Source organism: Gorilla gorilla, chromosome 8, assembly GCF_029281585.2.
Source record: "Gorilla gorilla gorilla isolate KB3781 chromosome 8, NHGRI_mGorGor1-v2.1_pri, whole genome shotgun sequence".
Taxonomy (NCBI): domain Eukaryota; kingdom Metazoa; phylum Chordata; class Mammalia; order Primates; family Hominidae; genus Gorilla; species Gorilla gorilla.
The window spans coordinates 65983203-65995971 of record NC_073232.2 but is presented as its reverse complement, the minus strand read 5'-3'; the positions used below and the strand labels follow the sequence as shown (position 1 = coordinate 65995971).

At 36.5% G+C, this 12769-nt stretch overlaps 1 protein-coding gene across 4 annotated transcripts in view; it reads right to left on the bottom strand.

Annotated features, from left to right (window-relative positions):
* Positions 1-12769, bottom strand: part of PARG (poly(ADP-ribose) glycohydrolase) — a 130014-nt gene that overhangs the window by 72230 nt on the left and 45015 nt on the right. For all 4 annotated transcript variants that reach the window (XM_055353242.2, XM_031015695.3, XM_063709753.1 and 1 more), the window contains one exon: positions 753-845. In XM_055353242.2, coding sequence (XP_055209217.1) covers positions 753-845 — 93 coding nt within the window. The remainder of the gene's footprint in view (positions 1-752; positions 846-12769) is intronic.

Genomic DNA, 12769 nt, shown 5'->3' with positions numbered 1-12769 from the left:
GTCCTTTGTAGGGACATGGATGAAATTGGAAATCATCATTCTCAGTAAACTATCGCAAGAACAAAAAACCAAACACTGCATATTCTCACTTATAGGTGGGAATTGAACAATGAGATCACATGGACACAGGAAGGGGAATATCACACTCTGGGGACTGTTGTGGGGTGGGGGGAGGTGGGAGGGATAGCATCAGGAGATATACCTAATGCTAGATGACGAGTTAGTGGGTGCAGCGCACCAGCATGGCACATGTATACATATGTAACTAACCTGCACAATGTGCACATGTACCCTAAAACTTAAAGTATAATAAAAAAATAATAATAAAACCCCTGGAAAATTCAGCCTTTTAATGTAGCCAAGGTGACATTTAAATAGAACAATACGCTATTCCAAATCCATTAGTATGTTTTGAAATAATGAATACTTTTTTAAGTTAGAGGTTATTTAAACAAAGAGAGAAAAAAGTCAAAGTAAACAAGCTTCAACAGTGTAAACAGACGCTGAGGAATGGAATGCTGCATTTTTAATGTCCTTTTGTAGTACTCTCTACCCTCTATCCTTTTCCTTAATACAGCAAAATTACTATACTCTTTGGCAAAAACTGTTTCCCATTTCTTCTCTTCTCCTCCTCTCTCTCTCTCTGTCTCTCTGTCTCTCTCTGTCTCTCTCTGTGACCCTGGCCATTCAAGTTTAAGGGAAATTCAATTGTCAGTCTCAGGGAAGCTACTGAGGAAGCTACATCCACTAACCTGGGTGCAAATATTTGGCAGACAGAGTGCAATTTTCACCATATCAGGCAAGATGGACTGATATAAATGTTGAGCTTCTGCTTCTTCAAGTACCTGAAAACCAATAAAATAAGTTATGTGAATAACAATAACCAGTAAATATAATAACCAATGAATATGTTATGAAATTAAATTACATATCTGCTTTTCATGGAACCCCATAAAGTGGCACCCTATCAGCATCACCAAACACATGTACAAATGCATCAACAGGTGTATACAAATAAACTTACAAATTCATTTCCAAATGTATATTTGGCATTAAGGCAATTCACCTTAATGCCCTCTGAAAAAAATGTAACTATCCCAAATATCAAATATCCCTCACACAACATTCACAATAAAGTAAAAACACTTGCAAATGGAAAACAGTACATTCTGCCCTTGGTTATATCAACTAGAAACTGCTAGACACCAAGGACTTTCTTAGAAGCCCCCAAGGACCCATCTAGTTTCAATGGTCTACAATTGAAGAAATCTCCATAAAAGCCACATTACTTACTTCAGAGCATACTCTATGGGTCAAATCTAATCTGTTGGGTAATAAACAATGAGGTTTCTGATGGTCTTAGAATTTCTCTTTTCCAGACACCCTTGGAAAGTGAAAACCACAATTCCCATATAAAAATTTGAAGCACAACAAAGATGCCATGCATGGTCCATTTTTGTCTTTTATAAAATTTCCCCTCTCTATAACACCTTTTAATCTAATGTCTTTCTAAACATCAGGGCATTTCTTTAAAAGTACTGGAAATGACAACACTCTTAATTTAGAGATACTACATATACAGTCAGGACTGAAGTAAATACTTTATCTACTTGAAATCACATTTTAACTAGAAGAGGCCTCAGTTATAATCTAGTCTGAGCTTGTCACTATTACAGAGAAAACTGAGGCCAAGGAGGTTACCTGATCATCCTACATTGAGGTCAATTAAAACCAAATCAGAACAAGAACCTAAGTGTTCTGGTCTCTATGCCACAGCTCTTCCTACTTCCCTATGTGACCAATGTTTGGAATCGATGAAGAAACAGACTCTTGACAAAAATCAGGAACTAAGCTGAAATAAAGGTAAAACCATTTGTTTATCTGCAGCTGGACAGGGTATGTGTGTAAATAGAAAAAGTAACAAAGAGTATTTGCCCTGATTTTGCCAGTAAATTCTAACACTAAGAATTTTCTTTACACCAAAACTCTAAAACCCAACCTATGTTTACTTCTCTTTTAAAATTAAGATAATGAGTAAACACATTCAGAATGAACAGAAGGATATTTGTAATTCAGAGAGTTTGAAATTCAATTAGTCATAAGCATACAGAAAATTAAACAAAAGACAATTATTAATTCTGGAGAAAACAAAAAGTTGTTTAAGAGAGGAAAAGCAATCACAGCCCATATATGAATAGTGTTTATACTATCCAACTGAAAAAAAACTACTGATGTAATTGAAATGAATATGAAAACTATAGTGAGAAAATGCGGAGGTAGAAATGAGGTTTGCATTTATGGTAGTGGAGAAAGTGAGAATAAGAGCTAAATCCTAATCTTCTAAAGTGGGACTTGTTTTAAAAAGACTTTAGAGTAGTCAAATGACTGCCTCTTTCTAATCTGCCTCTTTAACTCTGTTAAAAATAAAAAAACTAAATTTTTAAAAAATCTTATATTCATAGATGACATTCTACTATTTTACAGGTATGCACTAAAGATACTGGCTTCTCTATATCTGAAAATGTATAAAATATATTAATGCATTTGTTTAAAATATTCAAACTCTTCCTGTTTATAATTTATCTTTTTTTTTTTTTTTAATAGAAACAGGGTCTTGCTCTGTTGCCCAGGCTGGAGTGCTGTGGCATGACCATAGCTCACTGTAACCTTGAACTCCTGAGCTCAAAAAATCTCTTCCTGCCTCAGCCTCCTGAGCAGCTAGGACTATACAGGCCTTTTTGCTTTTTAAAACTATGTATTCTGAAATAATTATAGATTTACAGGATGTTACAGTACAGTATACCTCTCACCCAGTTTCTCTCAATGGTTACATTTTACATTACTATAACATACTAAAAACCAGGAATACCAGTACAATGTGTATCATTCTATGCCATTTTATCACACGTACATTTCTTTAATCGCCACCAAAATCAAGATGCAGAACCATTCCACTGCAATAAAGATCTCATGCTACCCATTTATAGTCACACTCAGCTTCCTTCCTCTCGCTATTCCTAACACCCACTAATTTGTTTTTCAGCTGAAAAATTTTGCCATGTTACCTACATGGAAACATACAAGTCTTTCGAAATTGACTTTTTTTACATGGCTTAATGCCCTTAAAAGGCATTCAAGTTATTGCAAGTATCAATAGTTCACTCCTCCTCATTACTAAGTAGAATTCCATGGTATGAATATAATATTATATAACATTCCATGGTTTGTTTAGCAATTTCACCTACTGAGAGGCACTTTGGTTGTTTTCAGTTTTGTACTATTATAAATAAAGCTATCTTTAGTCTCAACCTATCTATATTGTTGTCTGAAATCACTTCCTGTAAACAGCACAGTGTGTCATTTTTAAAATTCACTCTGCAAATCTGTCTTTTAATAGATGAATTTAGGTCATTTATGTTTAATGTGGTCTTTGATATGTTGAAACTTAAATCTGCTATTTCATTTTATTTCTTTTATCTGTTTTCTTTTCCCTTCCTCCTTATGGGTTACTTGAACATAGTTTAAAATTCCATTTTTGTTTATCTAAAATGTTTCTGACTGCATCTCTTTGAATAGATTTTTTTTAAAGTAGCTGCTGAAGGACTGCATTACATATAACTTATCAACATTTACTGGTGTCAACATTTCACCAGTTCCAGTAAAGTGTAGACTTTACCTTCCTTTAAATTCCTTTACCCTTCTCCATTTATAATCTTCAATATTTCCTCTACATACATTGATAACTATACTATTTTACAATATTTGAAAACAGTGAAAAAAGTCAAACATAACTTACAACACTCAAAAAAGTTTTTAAAAAGTCTATTATATTTACTATATTTTTACTCTTTGTTGTTCTTTCTTCTTTCCTGATGTTCCATGATTCCTTTTTTTTAATAATTTCTTTTCTGTTTCAGGAAATTTCTTTAGATATTACTTTATGTTAGGTCCACTGATGTCAAGTTCTGTTTTCCTTCACCTGAGAACATTGTGGTTTCCTCTTCCTTTCTGAAGAATATCTTAATTGGATATGGAATTCTGGGTTGACAATTCTTTCCTTAGTCCTCAAAATTTTGTGTCACTTCTTTCTGGTCTCCATGTTTGCTGCTGAGAGATCCGTTGTCATTCAAACTGTTTTTCTGTATAGGCATTGTGTCATTTCTCTCTTGCTGCTTTCAAGATTTTTTCTTTGCCTTTGGTTTTAAGAAATGTAATTATAGTATGTCTTGGTATGAATTTCTTTGGGTTTATCCTACTTAAGTTTTGGTCGGCTTCTTGAATCTGTAGATTTATGACTTTTGTCAAATTTTGGAAGTTTTCAGCCATTATTTCTTTGAATATTTTTTCAGTCCCACCCTCTTTCCCCTCCCTTTCTGTCCACACAAAGACACAAATGTTATATCTAAACTCTGGGTTTTGTTTTTTCATCTATTTTCTCACTGCTGTTCAGACTGAGTAATTTCTCTTAATTTCTTCCAAGTTCACTGATTCTTTCCTCTATCATCCCCATTCTCCATTAAACCTGTCTATTCCATTTTAAAAATTCAGTTATTATATTTTTCAGTTCTAAAATTTCCATTTGGTTTCTCTGGATAGTTTTTTTTTTTTTTCTTTGCTGGGACTTTCTGTTTTTTCCATTTGTTTCAAGTATGTTTATAATTGCTCAGCCTTCTTGTGATGGCTACTTTAAAATAATTGTCAGACAATTCACATATGTATTCTCCTGGTGTCTATTGATGTTCAGTTTTCATCTCAGTTGAGATTTTCCTGATTCTTTTCTGGTCATGAGGGACATTTTGTTGAAATTTGGATATTTGGGGTATTATAAATCTTTAGATCTTATTTAAATCTTCAGCCAGAGCAGGCCTTCTGTGATACTGTGCCAGCAGGGGAATGGGATAGCTACTTCATTACCAGCAATTGAGGGTAAAAATTCATGTTCCCCAGTCAGCCTTTAGTACCTAAAGTGGAAAGTGAGAGAGGTACCTTGATAGTGCTGGGTTGGGGTGAGAGTTCAAGCTCCCCACTAGGTCTTTACTGATACCACTTTGGTGCCATGTACTCTCCTAGGGTCCCATAGTCCCTGCTGGTCAGTGGTCTTCTACCTTTCAGAGTCTTATGTTTGTTTTACATACAAGGTCCCCTGTTTTTCACTGTAATTAGTGGGAAGGACAGAGAGAAGTGCCTATTCAACCATGTTAAACCTAAAGATATTAAACCTTAAGTGTCTTAACAGGCTGACACGTCTCCTTTGGGTATCCATCTTTGTCTTTTAAAACTGACATGAGTGGCTACTGCAGCGCTCTGCTGACAAGCTTTACAATATTGCTTATTTATCTGATGAAGCATTATTGCACTGTACTTCTTCACAACTGTCAACACTCCAGACCTATGTCTAATGCTGCTTTGGAAACACAAAAAGGGAACCTAAAAATGTCATTTAAGAACATAAGCGACTAAACTACTGTTTGAGATGGAATGCATAATCTAAAATATCACCATGACCTTATAACCTGTACAATGCAAACTGGGATGCAAGTAGGGAAAAGTTATTTAAGATGTACATCATTTCTTAACTTCAAGAAAAGCAAGAGCCATTGGTCAAATCTTCTATAACAATTAAAGAAAAATAAACATATATTACTTATTATGATGATAATGATGATTATAAGGGAGGTAAGCATTTACATGATGGTAAAAAAAGAAAGTTGTATTAAATTCTCCCACAAGTAAAACCCTGTCCTCTACTGGATAGTCTGCATAGATAATTACATACAGCAAGTGTTTTGATCTGTGCGTGTGCGCGTGTGTGTGTGTGTAGCAACTTTTTATTCTAGTCCCACAAATTGGCTGTATATATATGTAATATATATTATACATATATTTCAGTCAGAATTGATACAATAAATTTCAAAATTATACTGCTATTTTGCCTATCTCCTTTCCTTAGATTATAGATCTGTTCATTCATTCGATTGGCTGATAAACAAATACCTGAGGAACTATTATGTGTCAGGAATTGTGCCAGAAGATGGCAGAAGAGTAAACAGTTAACGGACGTGGTCACTGACCTCATGAATCTCATGGCACAAAGCCCTATCCTCTCCCTGTGACCCCCAATACATCAGCCCTAACCTAGGAGGGCAGTTATAACTGCAACCACATCATAGTGACTGTGGACAGGCTATTTTTTTTTCTTCTCTCCACAAATAGAAACAAGCTACTGAAATAAAGGAACTAAATCTGCCAAACATCAAAACATTATAAATATTTAAATATCTACAAACATCCAAATAGAAAAGAGATATTTACTTATTTCTTCTTTCTTTGAATATCTGATTAACTACATACATCTGTTAAATGTGCTCTAATATTTATGAAAGACATATTTATACATGACTAAGTACCATACCTGACATATGGAAAGTATTAAATATTGACTACTGAACTTTGAATTAATAAGTGAAATCTGTAGCTCGCAAAATGAGAAGACCAGTGTTATTTCAATAAAAGAAAATATTTCCATAGATCTTTTTCAAACAGTTTAGGGCAAACAGCTTTAAAAAAGTAATCAGGCCGGGCGTGGTGGCTCATGCCTGTAATCCCAGCACTTTGGGAGGCCAAGGCAGGCAAATCACCAGGTCAGGAGATCAAGACCATCCTGGCTAACATGGTGAAACCCTATCTTTACTAAAAATACAAAAAATTAGCCAGGCGTGGTGGCACATGCCTGTGGTCCCAGTTACTCGGGAGGCTGAAGCAGGAGAATTGCCTGAACCTGGGAGGCAGAGGTTGCAGTGAGCCAAGATCGTGCCACTGCACTTCCGCCTGGGTGACAGAGTGAGACTTTGTCTCAAAAATAAATAAATAAATAAATAAATAAATAATAAAAAAATAAAAAAAATCAATCACAAATCAATGAATATAAGAAATAGCACAAGCTGCTCCGTTTTCTCTATTGGTCTAAACCTAGTTAGATCCTAATAAAATTGTGAAAAGTTACTAATAATCCTCTTTAATAAAAAAAATCAAAATCTATATGAAACGTCTAGGATGTGAAATTTTAGACAATTTTTCAATAAGAAGTACACCACTCCAAAACCTAAATAGCAAAGAGGAAATATCCTCATAATCCTATGGTCCATATATATATATATATATATATTTTTTTTTTTTTTTTTTTTTTTTTTTTGAGATAGAGTCTCACTCTGTCACCCAGGCTGGAGTGCAGTGGCATGATCTCAGCTCACTGCAACCTCCACCTCCCAGATTCAAGCGATTCTCCTGCCTCAGCCTCCTGAGTAGCTGAGACTACAGGCACACACCACCACACCTAGCTAATTTTTGTATTTTTAGAGATGGGGTTGCACCATGTTGGCCAGGCTGGTCTCAAACTCCTGACCTCAGGTGATCCACCTACCTCAGCCTCCCAAAGTGCTGGGATGACAGGCATGAGCCTGTAATACTGAAGATGGGTGATAGAAACAGGGAGGTTCAGTACCCCATTTTATTTTTGTATATGTCTGAAATGCTTCTTTAAAAAAAAATTTCCTGGCCGGGCGTGGTGGCTCACACCTGCAATCCCAGCACTTTGGGAGGCTGAGGTGGGTGGATCAACTATGTTCCTAATAGTAACATAACCAACTATGTTCCTAATAGTAACATAACCAATATTTATACCTAAGTTTCTTTTTCCTCATACATAGGTGCATTTATCAGTTGAAATTATGTTGCTCAATTTCGTATTTTTTCTCACCAAATATGACAAAAAAGGCATTTTTTACATCACTAAAGGCAAAATGTTTTTTAAAATGTCATGTGTTTTCACTGAAGAAAATTAATGTAAACAAAAAGAAAAGAAATATTACCCACAAGCCCACTGCCAAGATATCCTCTTCTCAGATATAAACAAATGCATATTTCCTCCCCAAACTTCTTCTGAGAACTTAGGTGTGTGTGCATATAAACACACAGTTTTGTGTTACCTTAATTTTAAAAATATTATATTTTTCTACGACTTGTTTTTGCCTTAAGAGAAAGCCTAAAAAGTCTTTCCATATTATACAATGACAAATGCTACACAGTATTCCAAAGTAGAGAAGTACAATAATTTTTGTAATCATTCCCCTTTGAGAACCATTTTTCCCAACATTTTAAAAAATTTCAAAAATATGGTGAAGTTAAAATAACTATACACTGAATACCCAAATACTATTTGGTTTCTATGATTAACATTTTATATTTGCTTTTGTCATGTTGTCATCAGTCCATTCTTTTGACCACATATCAATGCATTTTTTAATGCGTTTTGAGGTAAGTTGCAAGCATTCCACCCCATCACTTCAGTTTGCATATCAGCAACTAGAGTTCACGCCAGTCACGGTGGCTCACCCCTGTGATCCCAGCACTTTAGGAGGCCAAGCCAAGTGGATCACTTGAGGTCAGGAGTTCAAGACCAGCCTGGGCAAGATGGTGAAACCCTATCTCTACTAAAAATACAAAAATTATTTTATTGTATGAATACATCCACAATTTGTTTATTCATTCTCTTGTTGATAGATACCTGGGCTGTCCCCAGGTTTTGGCTATTATAAGTAAAACTGCTATAAACATTCTTCTATAAATTTTTTTGTGTGCATATATTTTCATATCTCATAGGTAGGTATAGAAAGAAATGAAATTAATGGGTAATAGGGTAAGTATATGTTCAGTTTTCTAAAAAACAGCCAGACCTTTTTCCAACATTGTAGTACATTTTAAACTCCCAACAACAAAGTATGAGAGTTGCAACTGCTCCATATCGCTACCTACATTTGATCTTTTAGTCTTTCTAGTGCCTGCAGGCTAATATCTTATTCTAGTTATAACTGGCATTTCTCCAGTGACAAATAATATCAAGCATTTTTTAATGTGCTTATTGGCAATTTGTATACCTTCCTTTGTGAAATCCTTTCAAACTCTTGCTCATTTTCTAGTGAGGTTGGCTGTCTTTTTATTTTTCAATTGTAGTTCTTTATATATTCTGGATACATGTCCCTTGTCAGATAAACATTTTGCAAATATTTCTCCGTCTTTTAAAATTTATTTATTTCTATTTATTTATGTGAGACAGGGTCTCACTGTGTCGCCAAAGCGAGAGTGTCGTGATGCAATCACATCTCACTGCAGTCTTGACCTCCCAGGCATCAATCCTGTCACCCTCAGCCTCCCAAGTAGCTGGGACTGTAGGTGTGTGCCAACATGCCTGGCTAATTTTTGACTTTTTTTTTTTTTCCTTTTTTTTTGAGATGGAGTCTCCCTGTGTCGCCCAGGCTGGGGTGCAGTGGCGCGATCTTGGCTCACTGCAAGCTCCGCCTCCCAGGTTCACGCCATTCTCCTGCCTCAGGCTCCCGAGTAGCTGTGACTACAGGCACCCGCCACCACGCCCAGCTAATTTTTTTTTGTATTTTTAGTAAAGATGGGGTTTCACAGTCTTAGCCAGGATGGTCTTGATCTCCTGACCTCGTGATCCACCCGCCTTGGCCTCCCAAAGTGCTGGGATTACAGGTGTGAGCCACCATGCCCGGCCTAATTTTTGGATTTTTAATAGAGACCATTGCCATGTTGTCCAGACTGGTATTGAACTCCTGGGCTCAAGCAATGCATCTACCTCAGCCTCCCAAGCTGCTGAGATTACAGGTGTGAGCCACTACACCTGGCCTCCAAGAGATCCTTCCACCTCAGCCTCCCAAGGAGCTGGGACCACAGGCATGTGCCACCATGCCCAGCTAATTAATTTTTTTTTTTTTTTTTTGTAGAGACAAGGTCTCCCTATGTTGCCCAGGTTGGCCTTGAACTCCTGTACTCCAGCGATCCCTCTGCCTTGGCCTCCCAAAGTGCTGGGATAACAGGCATGAGCCAATGCGCCTGGCATCCCTGTCTTTAGCTTGCCTATTTTCCTAATGTCTTTTCATCACAAGTATTTATAAGTTTTTTTCTTTTATAGCTAAGGTTTCCCATTAGCTATAAAAGCTGTAGGTCCTAGGAAATCTTTGTCGACTCCTAAGCTACAAAGATGTTTTCCTCTAGAAGCTTTATAGTTTTTGCTTTTTCAGTTGGAATTTAGAATTATTTTCTATGTATAGTATGTGGGAAGGGGCAATTTTTTTTTTAAGCCCACATGGAAATCCAGTTTCGCCAACACCATTTGTTGAAAAGACACTTCTTTTCCCTTGTTGTATTGCTTTAGCACTTTTGTTGAAAACCAAATGACTGTATAAACATGGGTCTGTTTCTGGGTTTACTACTTGGTTCCACTGATCAATTTGATTGTTATGTCAGTATCATATTGTATTCATTTCCTTGAGCTGCTGTGACAAAGAACCACAAACCAGGTGGCTTAAAACAACAAAAATGTATTATCTCACAGTTCTGGAGTCTAGAAATCTGAAACCAGTTGTTGGTAGTATCACGCTCCCTATGAAGGCTCTAAGGCTCTTCCTGGCCTCTTCCTAGCTTCTGGTGGCTTCTAGCAATCCTTGGGGTTCCTTGGCATGCAGATACATCAGTCCAATCTCTAACTCCATCATCATATAAGCGTTTTCCCTCAGTGTCTTTGTCTCTGTGTCCTTTCCTTCTCTCATAAGGACACCAGTCATTGATTTAGGTTACACCATAATCCAGTGTGGCCTCATCTTAACTAGTTACATCTGCAAAGACTGTATTTCCAGATAAAGCCACATCCTGAGAGTCCAGGTGAACATTAATTTGGGGGGACATTATTCAACTCACCACACATACTGTCTTGTTTACTGTAGTCTTATTGTAAGTATCCAAAGCAATTCAAGTAAGTCTGCAAACTCTGCCCTTCTTATTTACAATTTCTTTGTAAACAAGGGTCCTTTGTGTTTCCATATAAATTTTAGTAATCAGCTTTGCATTTTCTACAAAATGCCTGCTTGGTATTATGATTGGAACTGCATATAGGGAGAACTGATATCTTTTTTTTTTTTTGAGATGAAGTTTCACTCTTGTTGCCCAGGCTGGATTGCAACGGCATGATCTCGGCTGACTGCAACCTCCGCCTCCTGGGTTCAAGCAATTCTCCTGCCTCAGCCTCCTGACTAGCTGGGAGTATAGGTGCCTGCCACCACGCCTGGCTAATTTTTTTGTACTTTTAGTAGAGATGGGGTTTCACCATGTTAGCCAGGCTGGTCTTGAACTCCTGTCCTCAAGTGATCCACCCACCTCAGCCTCCCAAAGTGCTGGGATTACAAGTGTGAGCCACCGCGCCCAGCCGAGAACTGATATCTTAACCACACTGAGCCATCCGGTCCATGAGCATGGTAGATATTCTTTTATTCAGGCTTTCTTCAATTTCTCTCAGCAATGTTTTACGGTCTTCAAGATACTGGTCTTACGCATTTTTTGTTAAATTTATTTCTAAGTATTTTATGGTTTTTTAAAGCTATTTTTAATGAAATTTTTAAAATTTCATTTATGGCAAGTATATAAAAATATAATGATTTTTGTATACTGACCTTATGTCTTGCTAAATAAATTAGTTCTAATAGTTATTTTTTAGGTTTCTTGGGTTTTTCTGCATAAACAAACACCGTCAACTACAAATAGAAACAGTTTTACTTCTTCCTTTCTGATTTTCAAACATTTTATTTCTTTTTCTTGCCTTACTGCATTGGCTAGGATTTCTAGTACAATGTTAATAAGAATGAAGAGCATGGGTGTTCTTGCTTTTCCCCCAATCTTTGGGAAGAGCATTTCATATTTCACCATGAAGCATGATTTTAGTAGTAGGTTTTTCACAGATACTCTTTAACAGATTGAGGACATAGTTGTTAATAGTTCTGTTGTTGTTTTTTTTTTTTTTTTTTTTTTTTTTCTGGAGACAGTCTTGCTTTGTCACCTAGGCTGGAGTGCAGTGGTGCGATCTTGGCTCACTGCAACCTCTGCTTCCTGGATTCAAGCTATTCTCCTGCCTCAGCCTCCCGAGTAGCTGGGACTACAGGTGCATGCTACCACGCCCAGCTAATTTTTGTAATTTTAGTAGAGATGGAGTTTTACTATGTTGGCCAGGCTGGCCTCGAACTCCTAACCTCAGGTGATCCACCCGCCTTGGCCTCCCAGAGTGTTAGGATTACAGGCATGAGCCATCACTCCCAGCCTGCTAACAGTTTTTCACTCTGAATGGTTACTAAATTTTGTCAGGTGCTTATTCTGCATTTATCACAATAATCATACAGCTTTTAAAATATAAATCCAATCCTGCATTTCTGAGATGAACTCTGCTTAGTAATCATGTATTATCCTTTTTACATATTTCTGGATTTCATTTGCTAATATTTTATAAAATCTTTGTCACATACTAGTATCGGAGGTATATATATATGGCTTTATAAATAAGTTGGAAAGTGCTCCCTCCTCCTCTCTTATTTGAGTTTCTGTGAACTTAGTATTATATCTTCCTTAAATGTTTCAGAGAACTGATCAGTGAAAACATCTTGGTCCACATAGTAACCAATGTTTAATTAGGCATATTTTACTAGGTATTAATCCTTTGTCTCATATATGTTAAAATAGTCTCCCCCGTCTGTCATGAAACCACTAGTTTTATTATTTTTATTTTTTAATATCTAGAATATAGCATACTTGAGCCCCTTTTTCAGTTTTATCTTTATCCTTTCTGTTGCTTGTTTGCTACTGTCCAGTGATACTTAACTATCTGCACCTCCCTAATGTACCATACTGACTTCATTAAATACTATGATCAAAT